At 38.0% G+C, this 21,653-nt stretch overlaps 2 protein-coding genes across 2 annotated transcripts; one reads left to right on the plus strand and one right to left on the minus strand.

The window, feature by feature from the left end:
• The first annotated feature begins 4,662 nt into the window (after positions 1–4,662).
• On the plus strand, positions 4,663–19,646 carry LOC113043773 (uncharacterized). Its single transcript, XM_026203361.1, has 5 exons — positions 4,663–5,399; positions 9,506–9,682; positions 15,338–15,559; positions 16,993–17,206; positions 18,313–19,646. The coding sequence occupies exons 1-5, from the start codon at positions 4,941–4,943 to the stop codon at positions 18,489–18,491; spliced, it is 1,251 nt and encodes a 416-aa protein (XP_026059146.1). The 5' UTR covers positions 4,663–4,940; the 3' UTR covers positions 18,492–19,646.
• On the minus strand, positions 19,458–21,369 carry LOC113043786 (nudix (nucleoside diphosphate linked moiety X)-type motif 7). The gene is made up of 3 exons (XM_026203380.1): positions 20,989–21,369; positions 20,752–20,910; positions 19,458–20,079 (listed from the first exon to the last, which is right to left on the minus strand). Exons 1-3 carry the CDS (start codon positions 21,142–21,144, stop codon positions 19,729–19,731), a joined length of 666 nt encoding a protein of 221 aa, XP_026059165.1. The 5' UTR covers positions 21,145–21,369; the 3' UTR covers positions 19,458–19,728.
• Between the last annotated feature and the right edge of the window lie 284 nt (positions 21,370–21,653).

The raw sequence follows: 21,653 nt of genomic DNA on the forward strand, positions 1-21,653 counted from the left end.
ATATACTGATTAAAGTAATATCTGAAAGAGCAATGAGTAGACTGCTTCATATATATCTATATCTATATCTATATCTATATCTATATCTATATATATATATATATATACACGCTAAATGTTTTCATTTCATTTTCATTTCGGTTCAGTCTTGGTTTAAAAAAATCTTCAGATTCCATATGCAGAGCGAAATGGGAACGGTCCAGCATTTAGCAATAATTATTATTAACTCTGTTTTTATTTTTGATTTTTTCAAACTACCAACACTTTGCATTTTTGAATTATGCCTTATGTGTGACAAATTACATTTGTGCAAAAGAACAAACAAAAAAACAAAACACTTTTTTTCCCCGGACAAGTAACTTACTCTGACAAGTACATGATTGATTTACTTGTCCAAAGGACATGTAAAAGCTTTTTTTTCATATATATAAATATATATATATATATATATATATATATATATATATATATATATATATATATATATATACATTTTGCAAACAAGTACAGGATCAGGCTAACTGAATATATGTGATATCAAATAAGGGTTAGCACAAATGTAATCTAAATGTAATCCAAAAGTAATCAGATTATGTTACCAAAAATGTGTAATCTAAGAAATTATGTTACTGATTACAATTTTTTTCATGTAGTCTGTAATCAGTAACTGATTACAATTCATAAGTAATCTACCCAGCTCTGCCCACAACACAACAGATTCTCCAAAACACAACAGAAACAAGCCAAACACAGTGAAATTACTGCTTTGTGTTGTGTTGTGGCTATTTGGTTGTGTTGTGCACTATTGAGCCATTGTAATTCTGAGTCGTTTTTAAGTTATTTTTGACTGGACCAGGACAAGAGAGCCCACCTCTAAGTTTACAGTGATATTGTTGTGTATAGATATGACTCTACCCCTTCCTCCAGTGTTGTTTTCATCGGAGACACTTGTAAATGGATGTTACAGACATCTTGTACAACCCTTTCCAGCTTATTATAATTAATGTCGAAGTGCTAAAGTGGGTCCAGGATAGTCAAGCAGGACTTCTGTCCCCATATTGATCTTCAGTATTAGCCATCAGCACTCTTGCCCTGACGAATGTCAAATGAGAAAAGAGACTATAGTGGAAACAGATGCATCTGACACATCATTTAAGTTCATGGTGTGTATTTTGAAAAAAACTAAGTATTAGCATTTTGTACAAAATGAACAAATTAGATTTAACAAATGTAAACGATTTTGCCGAAAGGTAACTGTGTTGCAGTAATAGTACATGATGTGCTGTATCGTATGCACTTATATGCCACATTGCTGGTTTTAGAAAAGATAATCGGTCTTTAGCTGCATATCGAGTTTTCCCCAGTCTGCGTTGTGATTATTATTGATCTGCAGTCACAATGACAAAGCAGCCATGGTTTCCAATGGAGTGCAAGTCATTATCTGATGCTTAGCGCTAAAACTCTTGCAAGCCTATTATTACTGACTCAAATGAGGAGAGTTCTGCAACCTCTGGAGTGTTCAGTTCAATCCTATTTTAGTCAGACAGCCTCTTACAACGGTTGCTGGTCTGAAGCGCCTCTAAAGAAAAGAGCTCTGACCCTGAAAGACTGAGGCCATGGCAACAGTAACTAAGACAGGAAGACACATTCAGAAGGACCAGAGAGCAGAAATCAAAAAGAACAGAACAACACACATCACAGACTCAGTTTGAAATCATTAACTAAATGATTAACAGTAATCAAGCCAAAAACATATATATGGTTCAAAGTCATCAAAGGGTTAATAAAGTGTAATACATCTTGAAAATGTATATGTTTAGTAGAAAATGAAAGATTTTTTATCAAACTTGATAATTGCCTTTATCTTTTCAACAACTTGCCTGTTAATTAGAGAAGAACAGAAACAAATGTTTTCAGGTAATGTGTGTACAGTATACTCCCTGGACCTCTGCTTCTGATAAATACTGCCGTGTATTGTGCATGTTACATTTTGACTGACATTAATGTGGTTATATTTAAATAATGTTATTTTTTTACCAGGAACGGATTGGTTTTGATGCACTTTGATGTTATTTTTATTGTCTCTAATAGCAAAACTCATTTATTTAAAGTGAAAATGCAAATCCCATTGTAAATAATAGTGAAAAAGCACTTTTTAAAACTACTGTTCCATTGTAACCCCTTAGCAGATTAAGATTTGAATAAAAAAAACATGATTGATTTACCAATTTTACCAATTATTTTATTGTATATTATTATAGGTAAAAAATCAGATGCTTACAATCAAGTTTTTCAGCATGGAAACTGACATTTGTTTTAATTCGCCTTCTCAAATATTGATTTTGCAGGGTAGCTGTCCTTGAAACTTCTAGAGCCATGAATCACCGTTATATGCAGGAGCCTTGGAGTCCAGAAAAGGTTGAGAACCACTGCCTTAAAGAGACTTTGGTAACACTGATGCTGTAATTTGTCGTTTATGACGATTACAGATTTTTTCCACTGTCAAATATGCAATTTACAACACTCCACCACAGTAAACACCGTGAAATACAATACACAGCTTGGAAAGCAGAGCAGTCATTTTTTATAGTTTAATCTGAGACTGGGTTTCTTCAACTTGACAGTTTTAGCACTTGAGAATCAATGAGAGCTGGAAATAACATCACATCTTGAGGAGTATGACAAACTAACTCTAAAAATAGTCTAGAGCGGACTGATGCTACGGAAACCAGCCAACATCTTGCCTTTCTAAGAAGTGTGATGGAAATAATGTGGAAATACTCCGGTGATAATATTGGGTCTGCAAGTAAACTCTATTTGATCAGGTAAAATTTTCTATACAATGTTATTGATTTTGGATGAGAGTCTGCTAAGGTTTCAGACTTTTTCTTTTGTTTTGTGAAAGATTAATCTTGTAACTATCGGGAAATGCAGCAGTGTCTGTTTTGACTTATTGAAATTTAAATATCACGCTTGCACGCTTTCCTGAGAGAAGAACAGTTTTCTCTAAAGTTTGTTATTTTCTGTGCAATCTTGTTATTTGTTTTCCCATTCATCTCTAGCATTCAAAGCTGTTTAGTAACCACAATTCTTCAAAATGTCTTATTTCTGGCTTCAAAGAATGTAAGTCACATGACGACACATGAGGAGGAGTAAATGATTACAGTTTTTTTAGGTAAAACTTTAAGTTATTTTCAACTGTTACAATCCACAATTTATTCATAAAAAATAAAATAAAAATACAGCAAAATTTATAGCCATACATTCTTGAGGTAACATATGACGAATTCTTCTTGGGGTAACTAAACTAACTCACACGTAAGGCCATTTTTAGGTTTCTTACTCACTACATAACTAATAAGGAATTATTGAAGAACTAACAGGTGATTATTCATTAACACTTAACTCACTACTGTTAACTACTAAGAAAGATGTGTTAACTAATCAGTATGTAATATAATTTTATGATTGTGTTAAGTAACAATTAGCTAATCAGTAACTAATGTATTCTGCCATACCTCCTGAAAAACTACTATTAATTATCTAATAGTTAGGGTTCAAGAAAACTAACGATGAAATAACTACTACTGAACAGTTATAATCAAAATTACTTGAGTAAAAGGACAAGTACAAAGCACTACTACAGTAGCAACTTTGTTACAGCCCAGTTATTAGCCTATAATGCAAATGAAATATGGATTTTGTTATGGATTTGCTTCTAAATGTTGATTATGAAATGTTTGTTAAATTAGTTCAAATGTGGGCAGTATGCATGTTAAAATGGAATAAACGATGCTGTATTAAGAAATTTTCTCATCTGAAATAAACAGATGAGAGTATTTTACAAAGTTTATGATTACTTTTATATATATATATTTTTGTTTAGTCAAAATGATGTAGTCTATTATTATTTACTAATAGGTTCACTTTAGAATTCTGTAAGTCCTGCAGAATTATCTGATAATTCTTTATTAATTACTAATGGGTTCCCTATGTTTTCACTTTAGAATACTGTTTCAGATTCGAAGTTATTCTTCAGGAATTATCTGATAACTCTTTATTAATTACAAATTGGATCCCTGTATTTTCACTTTTCCTCAGGCTTTGCCTTACATACAGAAATGTAATTAATGATAATGTGGTAAATGCTGAGGAGGCACACATACAGTACTGTATATAAAATATAAAAACTAAGATAAATTATCACAAGGCACTGGAGTCATGGTAGAGTTCCTATTGGAAGCCGATTTCTTACAAAACACACTCACAAAACAATTTACTACATAGGCAAAACCTCTATAAAATGTACTGCATTTATTAATGTTGCATTTTCATACTACTACTATTGCTAATAACATTTATATGAAAGGGTCATAATTCAATGTAATTGTGTAAAACTGTTCATTAGTAGTTACTTCATAGTTATTTTTCTTGAACCCTAGCTATTAGATAATTAATAGTAGTTCTTCAGGAGGTATCACAGAATATATTTGTTATTGATTAGCTAACTGTTACTTAACATAATCATAAAACTATATTACAAACTGATTAATTAACACATCTTCCTTAGTAGTTAACAGTAGTGAGTTAAGTGTTAATGAATAATAAAGTGTTACTGTTACCCATTTTTATTTTCATTGAACATTTTCATTGCACGTTTAAAATACCTTAAAAAGCCTAAGTTCCTTTAATACTCGGCCCCTTACACGCATTGAGACACCGACAGCAGCATCCCAAATGAACTGCAGTGCGCGCAGAAAAAAGAGGTGCGCATTTGTACACCGATATCTTCTGAGGAAAGGCGCGCGAGAGAAAGTGCGGAGTGAGAGTTGCTCGTGCAGGCGGCGTGTTCACCTCCCACATGTAACGTGGCAGCCAGCGATGACCAAGCTCCTCAACAAGTGAAGCGTGCAGTCTTCAGTTCCCTGAACGATCGCGCCATGGTCGCGGTGAGCGCGGAGAGCCCCGTGGATCAGTACCAGACGCTGGCGTACGACACCGCGCTCAGTACTGTACTCGCGGTGCTGGTGTACGCGGTGGTGAAGGTCAGCCTGGACGGGATCCGTCAGTGGCGGGCTCGGATCTCGGTTCTGATCGTGGGCTCGGGTCCGATCGGGCTGACCGCGGCTCTGGTCGCTGTCCGCTCCGGTAAGGTGCTGAAACTGACTCTTCTGGATGAGCGCTACCGGAGCGCGCTGCTCTGCAGACCGCAGCAGATCGCGCTGGACCCCCGCAGCGTGCGCTTCCTCCTGGACCTGGGGGTGGATTTTGACAACATGGAAGGCTGCTGGCACAACGAGCACTTCTTCACCAAGATCGGAGTTTTTCAGGAGTATTTGTTGAGCATCCTGGAGCAGAAGAAGAAAAAGGTTGATGTGGAAATCCATTTGGGTACAAAGGTGCGTGCATGCGAGTTGTGGTTTCTTATTGCGTCGCTTGCAAATAAATCAGTACCATGAGTTAAAGTTACTAATAGTTATTTTAACCATTCACTTGTCCGGACCTATTAATTTACTCAAAATTATATTAAAAGCTTATAGCTATGGTTTGAAACATGGTAACTGTGTTCTAGCTGATGCAAGCTGCAACCTGATCATGCCAAGTTAAGGTGGTCTTGCTAGTTTTTGGAACATAGAAGCTTGAACCATCTACTGCGCAGGGGTGTGTTTCCCAGAAGCATTGGTGGCTAACTGTAAGTTCCATTGAGCTCTATTGGTAACCATGGAAATTTCGACCATGGATCCCAGCTTGGTCATCTAATAACCAGTTTGGCCCAGCTAATGACCAGCTTAAACGAGTTAATGACCAGTTGGACCAGTTACTAAACATCTTGCACCAACTAATAACCAGTTTGGCCAATGACCACATTAAAAAAACCTAACATCTAGCCTGGACAAGTTAATAACCATATTTCACGGTTTTGCCAACTAATAACCAGTTTGGCCAAGCTTATGACCATCTTAAACTAGTCAATGACCACCTAATGACTAGCATGAATCTGCAAACGACCAGTTGGACCTGTTAATAACCAACTAATAACCAGTTTGACCAATGGTCACCTTAAACAATGTAATGTCTAGCTTGGACAAGTTAAAGTAACAAAAGTGAAAGTGACGTGACATACAGCCAAGTATGGTGACCCATACTCAGAATTCGTGCTCTGCATTTAACCCATCCAAAGTACACACACACTTTGAACACACACACATCGTGAACACACTGAGACTTAAACTTGCAACCTCTTGGATTATGAATCTCCAACCATTAGGCCACAACTTCAAGTTAACAATCTTAAAAAACAATAATAATAATGTTTATATATATATACAGTGGGGCTCGAAAGTTTGGGCACCCCTTGCAGAATGTGAAAATATTTTTGTAATTTTCAAAAAATAAGATAGATCATACTAAATGCATGTTATTTTTTATTTAGTACTGTCCTGAGTAAGATATTGTGCATAAAAGATATTAACATTTAGTCCACAAGACAAAAAAATGCTGAAATTATTAAAATAACCCCACTCAAAAGTTTGGGAACCCTTGGTTCTTAATACTGTGTGTGGTCACCTGATGATCCTCGACTGTCTTTCTGTTTTGTGATGGTTGTGCATGAGTCCCTTGTTTGTTCTGAACAGTTAAACTGAGCAGCGTTCTTCAGAAAAATCTTTAAGGTCCTGCAGATTCTTCAGTTTTCCTACATCTTTACATATTTGAACCCTTTCCAGCAGTGACTTTATGATTTTGAGATACACCTTATCACACTGAGCACATTTGAGGGACTCAAACACAACTATTAAAAAAGATTCAAACATTCACTGATGCTCCACAAGGAAACAAGATGCATTAAGAGCTGGGGGTGAAAACTTTTGAACACAATGAAGATGGCCAAATTTGTCTTATTTTGTTGAAATAATTTTTTTTTTCATTTAGTTCTGCCCTTCGTAAGCAACAGAAGATACTTGTATGTTTCCCGGTACACAAATTAAGTACAATTTACCCTGATCTTCAAATTCCAAAAGTTTTCACCCCCCAGCTCTATATATATAATAATCAACATTCACCATCTAATAACTAGTTTGGCCAAGATAACTACCAATTTAAACCAGATATTAACCAGCTTAAACAGTCTAATGTACATCTTAGACCAGATAATAAAGATCTTGCACCAACTAACAACCAGTTTGGCCCAGGTAATAACCAGCTAAACCTAGGTAATGACCTCTTTAAACAATTTAACAATAAGCAAATACTCAGCTTGGATTAATTAATAACCAACTTGCACCAATCAATAACCATTTTGGCCCAGCTAATAACCAGTACTAGCAAAAGATAAGTTAATTACCAGCTTAATCTAGCATGGATCAGCAAATTACATGTTGAGCTAGTAAATAACCTATTTGCACCAACTAATAACCAGTTTGGCCCAGCTAATAACCAGCTTAAACAATCTAACAGCCAGCATGGATCAGCAAATGACCAGCTGGACAAGTTAATGACCGATTTACACCCAGCTAATAATCAGCTTAATCTAGCTAATGACCAGTTTAAACAATCTTACAATCAGCATGAATCAGCAAATACCCATATTGGAATATTTAATAACAAACTTCTACCAATTAATTAACCAGTTTGACCAAGCTAATAACCATCTAAACCTAGGCAATCAACTATTGAAACAATTAAACAACCTGAATGGATCAGCAAATAACCCGCTTGGATTAGTTAATAACCAACTTGAACTAATCAATAACAAGTTTAGCCCAGCTAATAACCAGTACTAGCTAAAAATAGGTAAATGACCGTCTTACTCTAACAACCAGCATGGATCAGCAAATGACCTGTTGAACTAGTTGATAACCAATTTGCACCAACTAATAACCAGATTGGCCTAGCTAAAAACCAGCTGAAACTACATCTTTTTAGCCACTGATATGGGTGACTCTGTGGGATTTATCGGCTGCTTTCAACACTATTGACCATTCTGTATTAATCAATAGACTGTAATATTGGGTGGGTCTCTCTGGCACAGTTCTAAAGTGGTTCCAGTCATTTTTATCTGTCAGGAAATATGTGGTTAGGCTAGGAGAATTGTTTATCTTCCACTGCTTCTCTCCCCTGTGGCCTTCAGCAAGGCTCTGTTTTGGCCCCCTCCTTATTTTCATTCTATATACTACCTCTGGGATCTATTTTTAGAAAACATGGAGTGTCATTTCACTTTTAATGCCGATGATACTCAAATATATTCACCTTTTAGGAAAAATTATCCACTGACCATGACCTATCTTTTATCCTGTCTAGATGAGGTTAAATTCTGGTTATCTAAAAATAAAAAAAAAAATAAAAAAGTACCTTAAATGAGGAGAAAACTAAAGTAATTGTTTTTGGCCCTTCAGAAAATATGAAGGCATTTAATTTTGACCTGGGATCCCTATCAGGGATTAAAATTAGATAAACACACTTCCACTGTGATTTGGTCTAGGTTTTATCAGCTCTGTATACTTGCAAAAATGAAACATTTCCTCACTGATAAGACTCTGGAGATGGCAGTGCATGCTTTTATTACATCACATCTCGATTACTGTAAATCATTATACTGTGGCATTTCTAAAGCTCAAATTCCCTGTCTTCATTTGGTCCAAAATGCTGCCTCTAGATTTGTTTTGAAAAACAAAAAAAGGGATCGCACCACTCAGGCCCTTCATTGGCTGCCTGTTAAATTTAGACTACATTTTAAAATCATTTTACTTGTTTTTAAATCTAAATCTGAAATATATGTTTTATTTGTGTGTTCTTACTAGTATGATGCTGTTTCTTTTGTGATGTACTTTGGTCGGTCTTGTGGCTGTTTTAAATGTGCTATATAAATAAAGTAAACTTGAAACTTAAATAATCTAACAACCAGCATGGATCATTAAATGACTAAATAAATAAAAAGCCAAGGAGCTCAATAAAGCTGCTGCCCGTCTGCAGAAAAATGACCTTCGGCGAATAAAATCTGTTTCCTGTACACGTGTTTTCTTCTCACAGGTAATGGCTCCTAGCATTTCTCTCAAGATTTAAAATGTGATATTTTTTTTAGCAACAATTGCCTCAGGAATAAAAATACAAGCACCAATGAGTTTCTATCACCATGAGACAGAATCTTGAGCTGGTCTGACAGATGGCTCTGACATACCAGAAATGACTGTGATGGCCGATTTTCAAAGCTTTTCATTAAATACACATGTAGTGCCAACTAAATAATTGTCTGATGTCTGCCATATAATGAACAGGTGATTTATGTAAAAAAAAAAAAAAAAGTCACAGACAGCTATAGGCCCCAGGATGCACTGCATGTCTTGATTCACTAAAAACAACAGGTTCAGACTGAATCAGACTCTTCTGACCATGCTGCATGTTTTTGATTTTCTTAAAAGACCCTGCTCATAAGAATCCTTTGATTGGGAATCTTTCAATTCAGTAAAAAAACTAAGCCTGCTTGTTTTCTGTTGCTGTGCTCCTGTAGTTTAGCGAGGAGTACCTGAGGAAGATGCCGAGGGGTGAATGGCCACGGGTGATTGTGGTTGCAGACGGTTCGTGTGGAGACTCCTGCTCGGTGCTGGGCATCAGCTCTGATTACATCGTAGAATCATGTCACGCTTACGGCGCTAATGCTACTATAGAAAGACCGGACCAGAGACAGGTGAGAAGTCCTTTCAGAATGCCCATTAAATCACACTTGGAGTTTCTTTGCTTTTAGTAAATGTCTATTAATAGCTTGACAAGTTGATAAATGCGCACTTAAGTGGACTAAAAAAAATACTTTTAGAATTTGAAACACTTCAAGTGTATATTCAACACAAATAAGCACGTCTTTTTCAGGGTTATATTAAATAAAAATCTGTATTATAATTTAACTGATTTTAGGCTTTTCTTAATGTTACATATTGATTAATAATGACGATAAAAGCCTAAGTGAATACAGGTAGTTGTTATTGTTACGGATCACTTGGGAAGCTGAGGAATAACAGACAGAATGGTTTATTAATAGACACAAGCAGAGGAGCAGGTAGTGTTGGGTTGAGTGAAGAATGGATCTGTGCAAGCTGGGTGAAGACGTCAGAGGAAGGAGGTGAACCACACACATGCACACTGGGGATCTGGATCTTCGGAGAATCACTGGAGAGAGGTAAGTAGAGGAAGAGTTAGTCCTTAGAGTTAGCATACAGGTAAGGCCTTGTCGCGAACGAGACCGGACATCCATTGAGTGCGTGTGTGTGGCATTTATGGTGTCGAGTTGGTTGGGTGATGATGATGGTCAGGTGGATGTGCTCAGTATTCAGGTGAGTGCATGCGTAGTGATTGAGTGGAGGACGTCCTCTTCCCCTGGGAGCTGGTTGGTCAGGATGATTGGAGTGGAAGGTGTCGAGTAAGTTAAGATCCAGGATGTCGTTGCGTGGGAGCAAGGAACGTTCCTCTGGACCTTATCCTTCCTAGTCCACTAGATATTCCAGTTGTCCACCATGCCGCCAGGAGTCCAGGATGTCACTAACTGCATAGGCCAGTTTTGCCAGGTTCTGTGGAAAGAGAGACAGAAGGATGGTGAGGTTTAAGGAGAGACACATGGAATGTGGGGTGAATCCGGTATTCAGGGGTAAACTGGAGTTTGTAAGTGACCTGATTGATCTGCTGGAGGATGGTGAATGGGCCAATGAATCTGGGACTTAGCTTGCGGCAGGGCAGGCGCAGGCGGATGTCCCGGGTGGACAGCCAGACCTTCTGACCGGGTTGGTACGTTGGGGCCTCAGATCGGCGAAGTTCAGCTGTCATTATACGTCTGTGTAAGGCCCGCTGGAGTTGGTGGTGTGCCGCGTCCCAGACCCTCTTGCTCTCCCGGAACCAGTAGTCGATTGCGGGGACATCCGAGGATTCACCTGACCAGGGGGATAGAGGATGTTGGTAGCCGAGAATGCACTGGAGTGAGAATGGAGTGAGTTCGGTGGTAGGTTGACGAAGGGAGTTTTGTGCGTACTCGGCCCACCCAAGGAACTGGTTCCAGGAGTTCTGGTGGCCGTGACAGAAGGTACGGAGGAAGCGTCCAATCTCCTGGACCTTGCTCTCCGTCTGCCCGTTTGACTGGGGATTTTACCTGGAGGACAGGCTGATGGCCACACCTAGGAGTGAGTGGAAAGCCTACCATTCCCAGGAGATGAACTGGGGGCCTCGGTTCAAGACGATATCCTCTGGGATGCCGGATTTCGAAAATCTATCCACTATGACAAGAATGCAGGTATTGTTATCTGAAGGAGGAAGATTGGTTATGAAATCCACCCCTAAGTGTGACCACAGGCGATTGGGAATGGGCAGAGGATGGAGCTTGCCTGAAGGAAGATGACGAGGGCTTTTGAATATGGCGCAGCTTGTACATCCATTCACATACCTCCTGACATCCGAGGCCATGTTGGGCCACCAGAGGCATTCCTTCAGCAACCAGAGGGTTTCACTGACCCCCCGGGTGACCAGTGCCAAGAGATATGTGAGTGGAGTGAATGAGTGGAGTGCGCCTTGTCCTGGGAATATACTGAAGTCCCGGTGGGCAACCCGGCGGGGTGTTGGTAGTAGGATCGGTCGGAGGAAGGGTCTCAGTGGACCAGGTAATAGAAGAGATGATGACTCTTTCTGGAAGAATGATTTCTGGAGCTTCGGGATTCTCTTCTGGGGCGTAACACCTGGACAGGGCATCAGCCTTCACGTTTTTCACCCTTGGGTACTAAGAGAAGTGGAAGCGGGTGAAGAATAATGCCCAGCAGGCTTGTCTCGGATTTAATATTTTGGCCACTCGAAGATACTCCAGGTTCTTATGATCTGTGAGGACCAGAAATGGGTGTTTGGCTCCCTCCAACCAATGCCTCCATTCTTCCAAGGCCAGCTTGATGGCCAACAGTTCCCGGTTGCCGATATCATAGTTGACCTCCGCCGGGTTGAGTTTCCGGGAGAAGGTGCATGGGTGGAGGCGAATGGGATTCCCCTGCTGCTGAGAAAGGACTGCTCCCACTACGGTGGTTGAGGTGTCGACTTCCACGACGAAGGGTCGGTCAGGGTCGGGATGAACCAGGAGTGGGGCGGTCGTAAAGGCTTCTTTGAGGGTGTGGAAGGCCTCTGTGGCGGCAGGAGTCCAGCAGTGAGATTTGGGTTTGTTACTGAGAAGACTGGTGAGAGGGCTGGTGATGGTACTGAATTTTGTATAAACCGTCTACAGAAGTTGGCGAAGCCAAGGAACCACTGCAACTCCTTGATGGTGGTTGGAGTGGGCCAATCTCTTATGGCATTTACCTTCCCGGATGCCACTGCTGCTGATGTTGTATCCAAGGAACTGTACTGAGGGCTGATGGAAAAAGCACTTTTCGGCCTTGAGATAAAGTTGGAAGGCCCTCAGGCATTGCAGGACCTCCGCAATGTGGAGTTGATGTTCTGCCAGGCTCCGGGAGTATATGAGGATATCATCTATGTAGACTAGGACGAACTTGTGGAGGAACTCCCAAAGCACCTCGTGGATGAAGTCCTGGATGAAGTCCTTCCATAAGACGTTAACAAGTCCATACGGCATCACACAGTATTCATAGTGGCCGGTAGGGGTTATGAAGGCAGACTTCCACTCGTCCCCCTCTCGTATCCGGGATGGGGCAGAAGACGGCACTGAAGTGGGCGTAGCAGTTAGGGATGGTGATGGATTGGTTTTCCACTGGGCTTTCTATTAATGTGGAACAGACTGGAAGAGGTTCAGTGGAAGGAGTGGCTGGAACTGAACAACCTGAGATGCAGCTCTTGAAACAGGCATCCCCCCACTTCAGGACTTCGCCCGTCTTCCAGGAGATTACGGGGTTGTGTGGAGTAGTCCGGTTTGGAGGGATATGGGACCCACACTATGATGCATGCATCTCCTGCTTAACGGCTTGCCAGTGATAGTGTGGACATGGTAGGCTGACGGCGTCACCGTTTTAAAAGCACATTTTAATGTTATAAAAAAAAATTAAAGACCATTCACACAGAATGCATCTTTTCATTCATTATTTTTCCATCGTTTTTCTATTTAAACGGACATGCTAGACGAATGTGTGTGACTGTTACACTCATGTCTTGGCTCTTTTGCAGCGTATCATGAGTGCCATGTTTTTAAAACAAGTTAAAATAATTTCAACTGTTAAGTGCTGTTACATTAATGCAGTGCATGTGATGCAACAGGCAAGCATTGCAAGCTTTTGTTAACAGAGGCAACCTGGCATGGCAAGTGTTTTATTTGGATGCGTTCTGAACGGTGCTTTTTTAAACCGTTTTAGATTTAAAGAGCGTCCTATGTGAACAACCCTTTACAGTCAATATGCATTTCTTTCTCCTTGAATCATAACACTGTATCACACCACTATATCTCAGTAGCAACCTTTTTTTTTTCTCTTCACATGCTATTACTCTCAGAAATGTCTCATTTGTGTTCTTGAATACGAATTGTATATGTTAGTCCGAGCGCTCTGTGGTCATGAGGTCATCAGGGTCCTACTGGGCTCATTCATTTTATGAATATGGGTGAGGAAATTAAGCCATTATGAATAATAACAAAGTCTATTTCTGCCAGCGATAAACACTGACGATGCAGGTGAGGTGCATAGAAGCTGCTACAGCACACGTTGTGAGGAGCCTATACTGTCAGTAATTTGATTGTTTTTACACAGGTTAAGAATGAAAGTTTGTATAATTGTGTTTAGTTAATGGGCTTTTTGTTTGAGCAGATGGTACAGCAGGTTTAGCTAACGCAGATAACCAAGGTCAGCTAGTGTCCCCAACAGGCTGTTGTGTTAGTCTATCTTATGTATACAGTAATTCATCAAACAAAGCTTTAGCAACCTTGATAAGGTTCAGAGATAAGCAGGGTTTCAGTTTAATTAGAGCTGAAACCTGGCTCTGTATACTGAGGATTCATGACTATCAGTTGTTACCAGTTTTCACTCTCTCTGTGGGCCTTTTTGATCTTTTACTCAACACAAAAGATATTCTTGAATGATGGCGACCAAGCAGTTTCGGTTCCCATTGACTTCCATTGTATTTAAAAAAAAAAACATAATTCAAGTCAATTGGCACCAGACCTGTTTGGTGACCAACATTCTTCAAAATATCTAACCCCATCCAGTAATGTTGAGATTGCTCATAACCAGGCCCACTGTTTTTTTGTTTTTGTTTTTACTTTGTGAGATCGCGATGAATGAGTGACAAGTTTTAATCAATTTAAAGGGAGCACTCCTTGCATGCTGTATATGATAATCAATTCAAAGTTTAAATAAAACGTGTGTTAATTTGAACACAGTAAATAAAATTCAATATAATTTTTTGGTATATATATATATATATATATATATATATATATATATATATATATATATATATATATATATATATATATACGTTTTGATTTATATGCAAAAGCTTTGAGATATATCTGAAAGCTTAATGAAGTCTCTTTAGTTGTTGTAGTTGTTGGCTCATTTAAGAATCTCCATAGGATTCAATAGGCCCCTCTAGTGGCTGTAATCACAAAGTGCAAGTTTATGTCATTTTTCTCCACCAGATGTCATTAGAGACACTCAGGGACCTAGGTCCTGATGGATCACCATGCTTAAAGTATAGACATGCAGAAATTGTCTTTGTTTGTTCTTGGTTTTGTTTTTCGTTAGCTAGTTTTTATCATAAAATCATAAAACCTATATAAACATTTTGAAAAAAAGAAAAGAAAAATGGATCAAAATAAAGCTTTCTGGACCAAAATAAATAAATACAAAAAATAAATGAAGAGTGAGAGAGTAATTTTGATCCATGAGGGACACTTTTGTATAGATTAGGGAGGGGCATATGAGGGTTAATGCATTTTTGTGGATTAACGTGTTAGTTAATTATTGTAAAGTGTTAATGTATTTTGAGCATTCACATGAAATAATACAGCTCAAATGAATAATCGTGTAATAAACGGATCCAAAATAAAAGTTTTTGTTTATGTAATATATGTGTGTATTCTGTGTGTAAACACACACACACACACACACACACACACACACATATATATATATATATATATATATATATACAAACATATACAGTATGAATTTTTTATATGTATTTACATGTATATATTTATTTTCATGTAATTTATATTATACATAAATATATTAAATATATAAACATAACATATTTATCTTAAATAGATGCGAAATATACGGTAAAACATTATAGTAAAATAGTAAGGTAAAAGTATAGTAATAAGTGTAATAATAAATAAATATTAAGACGTTCTAATGGTCTGTTTTGTTTGTAGGTCCCCACACCTGAGATCCGTGCACATAGTCTGTATTTTGATCTGTCGGCGTACGGGATCGACACTGTGAGGGAATCACGGCGCTCCTCGCAGCCGGCAGCGAAGCCTGGATTCCACCTGAAGATCTACGGGACGTTCAGGAACCGCTGCATGGCTCTGGCCTGCACTTCAGACGCAGACTCCAAGATGATGCATTTCCTGCGCCACACGGCCAACTCCTCAGTAAGACCTCTCAATCCCAGCATGCATCTGTTAGACTCATAAACTCAGTGGACTTCAAAGTTTAAATTCCAAAATGGCGTTCTTCTCAGCCTCTCCAACCAGCACTTTAAGGTTAGGTTAAGGTGAATATATATTATTATTGCATACTACAATGTATTTCTCAAAGAAATTATGTTTGTATTATTTTGAAGGAACTTAATACAGCCAATGTATTTTTCATACATGTTTTACTTTATACAGTTCTGTTGTGCAACGTTTTATTTGATTGCATTTTTATTTGATTATATTATTAGAAGATAAATGAAATTGTTAAAGTTTAAATAATTCAGTTCATTGTATTAAATCATAAAACACATAATCCAGAAAAAAATGAATATAATAATTTTCATATATAATAAATTACTTGCGCCTTAGAACGAGCAAACAAAACACAATAAATGCGGTCATTGCTTTTGGAGGTGGATACTTATAGTAATCATACAGAAATACATTTCATAACGACCAAAACAACATATAGATGCTGTGAACGAGATCGGTCCGCTGGTTAGTCAAGCTTATTCTGTCTCATCGCGCAAAGCTACACGACTTTTTCAATGCGCGTGGTGGAATATATTCGATAACTGTTTCCATTGTAGTTTATGCACATTTTTCTCCTTAAATAAAAAAAAGTTTATCCTACTCAGTTGTGCGCATACGTTTTTTTTATGCGCATTTTTGGAATTTATTTGTCTAGTGTTTTTTTTGTTTTTTTCATGTGATCATCCAAAATGTGCATAAAAATAGGTGGATGGAAACATAGTTAATGACATTAAATCTCAAGGTCTAACAGTCTAACAAACAAACACTCATGCGGAAAGAATTTTCTTCACCATTAATGGTAAAATTATATTTTGGTATATCAATATGGTATGTTTTTTGGGGAAAAAAAGTTATATTTTTGGCCATATCTCCCAGCTCTATTACACATCTCAGTCGTGGCATATAATAACCCCTAAACACTACAAAAAAAAATAAACAAACTAACATAAATATGAATAAACAACATCTAGATGGTGCAGTTCCAAATTGTACCAGCAGGGGCGAACAGGGCTAACTAGCCAAAAGGCCATGTCAGACTTTATTATCACAACTCTGACTCTGTTTTTGCCTTACTTGGAAAGTTTGATCAATGAATAAATAGAAATATTGTAGAAGCAGACAAGAAAAGAGGAAAAATAGCACAGAAATATGCATTTGAGTGGTTGAAAAATAAAACAATAAAGAACTAAAGTAAGAAACAGTGACAAAGAGATAAAAAAAACAGACAGGATATATCAAGACCCAGCCGTCACAGGGAATGTCAGTGATTGAGACACTGTGTGTGTGTGTGTGTGTAAAGACCCCGATGAGCATGCAGACATGAGACTGAATCACTTTCCTCTCTGTTGTCTCAGATCATGAAGAACATCTTCCACCAGTCGTTCAACGCGTATAAGACGGACATCGAGCCGCGTCTGAGTGAGCTGACGCTGCACCACATGCAGTGCAGCCGCAAGCTGTTCCAGATCATGCTGTCCTACAGACGCGTCAGTGCGGCTTACATCGAGGGAGACAACGTCGCCGTGACTGTGGAAGGAGAAGCTGCACGCGTGCTCAACTTCGACACTGGTGAGCACGACGCTTCATAGGCCAGATACAGAGTTACTCTTCTGTCATGCTTCTCCATTCCACTGAAGTGAGTCTGCTATGTAAACACACACTAGATGAACGTGTTTGACTGTTGATGCTGTCTATCGCAGCATCTCACGCATGACGAACCATTCTAAAAACAGCCTTTTAGTTGAAATACGTTTTGTTTTTACTTTAAAAAAAATCTTAAAAACTCATTCGGTCTGAATGTCCCCTTATACCTGTGGTTATGGATATTCATATTTAAAACTATGAATATAGTTTAATTTAATTGCAGAATGTTCAGTTCAACCCTGTTATGCTGCGACATTTTCCTCTTAAAAACATATTTATAATAATATTTTAATGTAATAATAGTAATACATTTTATTTAGTAAAATTAAATTTAGTCTTTATTAGTTTTTTATTTTTGGCTTTACAAGTTTAATAGTAAATAGACTCTGCTTTTGAAAAAAAAAAAATAAATAAAAAACATTGATTAAAAATATATATTATCATGTAATATTGTTTTTGGCACAAAGCACTGGAATGCTGACTAATATTTGATAATAATGTGGTAATAATAAATTATATTTAGTTATTTTAATTCAATTTTCTGTCTTTATCAATATTTTATTTTTATCTGTATGTTACTTCTTGCATGTAGTTTGTATGTTCAGGACACAAAAGCACAGGAATATTGACTATAATGTGTTAGTGATTGTTTTATTTATTACAAGGCACACTGAAACTGTGTGATCAGAATCAGAATCAGAATCAGAAAGAGCTTTATTGCCAAGTATGCTTATGCATACAAGGAATTTGTTTTAGTGACATAAGCTTCCAGTACACAGAGACAACAACACACACAAAAAATAAATAAAAAAATAATGGAATAGGGTTGAGTGAGATGCAGGAATGTTCTAGGATAATGTGATTCTGTGAAACTAAATAATAATAATAATACATGTAACGATAATTGGCTGTATATTCCTTATTGTGTAGCACTCTATGTCTGCTAACAACATTTCCATCAGAACCAGAGTCAGAACCAGTTGTGTGTTAGACTCTGTTAGTGTGTAATCTCTGATGTGATTGTGTGGAAGGTTGTGGTGTGAATCTGGGCCTGCGAGGCCTGGAGTCTCTGGGACTGTTCATCTACCGGACGGCCACGGCTCTGGACCAGAACGACGTGTTCGAGGCGCTCTCGGCCAAACTCCAGCACTCCAGACACGTGGCAGAGACGTTCAGGAAGAGCGGGCTGGCCTCGGCTGTGTTTGAATGACCCTGAGCGTCTGTGTGTGTGTGTTTTTGAGTTATGAGACACTGTTTTCCAAATGAATGTTGTTCAGTTTTTTTGACGCAATGTATTTTGTTTAAAGCACTATATAAATAAACTTTGACTTACAACACGTGTAATGCTTACAAATTGAGCGTTTTTGAAATGTAGAATATTCAGTGCGCATTAGAGCGACCAGAATTGGTGTATTAGCATTTCATTTGGTGTAATGTGAAGATAAGTGCATTGTGTTTTTGAGTCACCAACAGGACAAACAGGTCAGACGGCATGCTGTGAAGATGAATATGTGCCTGCACTTGAGTCTGAGATCATCAGATCTGTAGAAATGACAGAAATGAGATTCTGTTCATGTTACAGTACACACAGAAATAAAGATCTCTATTTATTTTGTGATATTTGTTAATAAAATAAAGCGTTTGCCTTTTAATTCAGTGCATTCCTTCTTATCCAAGTGTATACTTGTGATCTGAAGAAGGGCAATTATAGTTCACGTAAAATAAAACAAACAAATGAATTAGCGGAATATAAAACATTAATAAACATTTTATTTCAACTAGCTGACAGGTTAACATTTATCATTTTCATTTGCAGCAGTTTATCCTGATGTCCTAAAACGACTAAATCTAAAATACAATTAATAAACGCAATAAAATTACTGAAAACCTAAATTAAAATGATTATAATAGTGACGCTTATGCTAATATAACGCTGATTTGAAGTCTTTCATTTGTACGAGTGAAAAAAAAAAGGTAAATAATACAATGTAAACAATTATGTTTCTAATAAAATATTTATTATTTAAAAATGAATGATCTCCTTTCAGAAGTCAGGCGATGATGTATATATATAAATTAATTTTAGCTTCAGTTACCATTGAAACATTAACTTTAAATACAATATTATTGCATGTTGATGTCTGATTATACTAAATGATTCGAATATTCATATATATTCAATGTGAATGTAAACAATTTAGTAATTTATTATAATTAATGAGTATAGTTTAGTGCAGTATCAGTACTTTATAAATAAATGTTTCCCCCTTACATCATATCAGCATCTTCACAAATGTATCGAAGCATATTTATCAGTATTAATGTGTAATACACCCTCATTGAGTTAATTATAAAAAAAAAAAAAGTAACATTTTTATTTAAATGAAGAATATCCAAAGTGTTGAATGACAGTAAATCATATCTCCTGGTCTGAATCTGCAGCGTCGTCATAACTTGCTCAGTCTGCGACTCAGCATGTCTCTGAACGCAGAAGCAGGATCGTCCAGGCTGAAGCCCAGGTCGAACTCGGGCTTCTCTCCGAGCGCCAGCACAGCGACGGTGATGGCCAGAGCGGCGGTCAGACCCCAGATCTGCTGGATGCTGCCTGTGCTGGGGTCCGTGTACATGAAGCTGTGGGTCGGGCCGAAGACGCTGGGCACAGGATATCCGGCGTGATCCGCCGCTTTCGTGAAGAACTCCAGAGGAACGGTGAACACCTCGCTCACCTCGTCTGCGTTCGGCCGCGCTTCGAAGGAGTCCTCGATGAAAGCCACGACCGGAGTGATCAGAAGACCAGTCTGAGGAAACACTTTCAGACGTTACAGCTGCCCAAAACACACACTTCTTCCCCGTTTCACAGAATTACATGAAATATATTCAATTAAAACCTACATTATAATCTGTATATACTGTAATAGTTTATTAAAAATCAAGCAGACATCACCTAATAAGAATGCATTTAGTGAGCTATTCAGTAATATTAATAATGCATGTTTAAAATATATAATAAATGACAACAATGATAGTATTTTTTATATATATATATATATATATATATAATAAGAGTCTCTTATGTTGCATTTATTTGATCAAATATACAGTAGGAAATTAGTTGTACTGCTTTTTTGCGGAAACAGGATACTTTTTATTTTTTATTTTTACAATTATAAATGACTTTTCTGTCAGTTTTCATCAGTTTAATCCGTCTGCTCAAAACAAGTTTTTGAATGGTATTGTATATAACAATATTATTATTTTATTAAGATACATCACGTAGTCACCAGAAATAAGCACGGATGTAGTGTTCTATATAATTAATATTTTAATTATAACTTTTTAAATTTATATTTAATCATATATTTTAGATGATATAAAGGCATTTATATTTATATATAAAAACACACACACACACACAATGCATACTGTAGATATAAATATATTATTATTATATTAAATATCGAAGAGTGGACCTTGTTGAGGACGGGGAAGAGTGTGCAGATGACCTGCACCGTGTCCGGAGGAAGCCCGATCTCCTCCTCTGCTTCTCTGAGCGCGGTGTGGACCTCGTCTCGGTCCCCGGGCTCGCGCTTTCCTCCCGGGAAACACACTTCACCGGCGTGCTGCTTCAGCTGCAACACATCCACATGCTCTCAGCACATCTGCGCATATATAAACACAGTATTATACAGCAGTCTCGGTGTCCTCACGTGGATGGCGCGCACGGTGAGCAGCAGCCGAAGCTGTCCGTCTCTCAGCAGCAGCGGGATCAGCACCGAGGCTGCGGGAAGCTCCGGGAAACGGAGACTCTGCCCGCCGCTGTCGTGTTTCTTCAGCGCCGCCACAGTTTTCTCCTTCAGGTCCATCGCGGCGGATATGAGCTCAGACACTTGTGTCAGGACACTTTCACAATGCTCTGAGTTTGAGTGAGGACGCTTCCGCCTCTCTCGGCGCTTCCCATAATGCTCCTCTGCTCGGGTTCATTGTGTGAAAACACTTCTGGATAAACATCAGACAGTGGAGCACTGAAATAGAACATAGATAAAGCAGTTAACGTTAGAGCAGTTACACGTTGACAGCAGGGGCGGGGCTAAGCGGCTCGGAAGTTCTCTCTTATTGGTCAGAGATGTTCGTGCGACACTATTTACACTATTTACAGTTTGTTCACTTTGGGCGAATTCTAAACAGAAGTAAACATTCCTATTCCCTGTTCCCTTCAAAAGGCAGAGCCCTTTAAAATGTGCTCTTTTAAGAGTGCAAGGCATTATATGGGCCTTATAGGCCATAACTATTGAAAAGCCTCTTACAAAAACAATAACAAAAAAAAAAAAAAAAAAAAAAAAAACATTAATAAACCTTAATAAATATTGTTCAT

The sequence above is a fragment of the Carassius auratus genome, chromosome 25, assembly GCF_003368295.1.
Source record: "Carassius auratus strain Wakin chromosome 25, ASM336829v1, whole genome shotgun sequence".
Taxonomy (NCBI): Eukaryota; Metazoa; Chordata; class Actinopteri; order Cypriniformes; family Cyprinidae; genus Carassius; species Carassius auratus.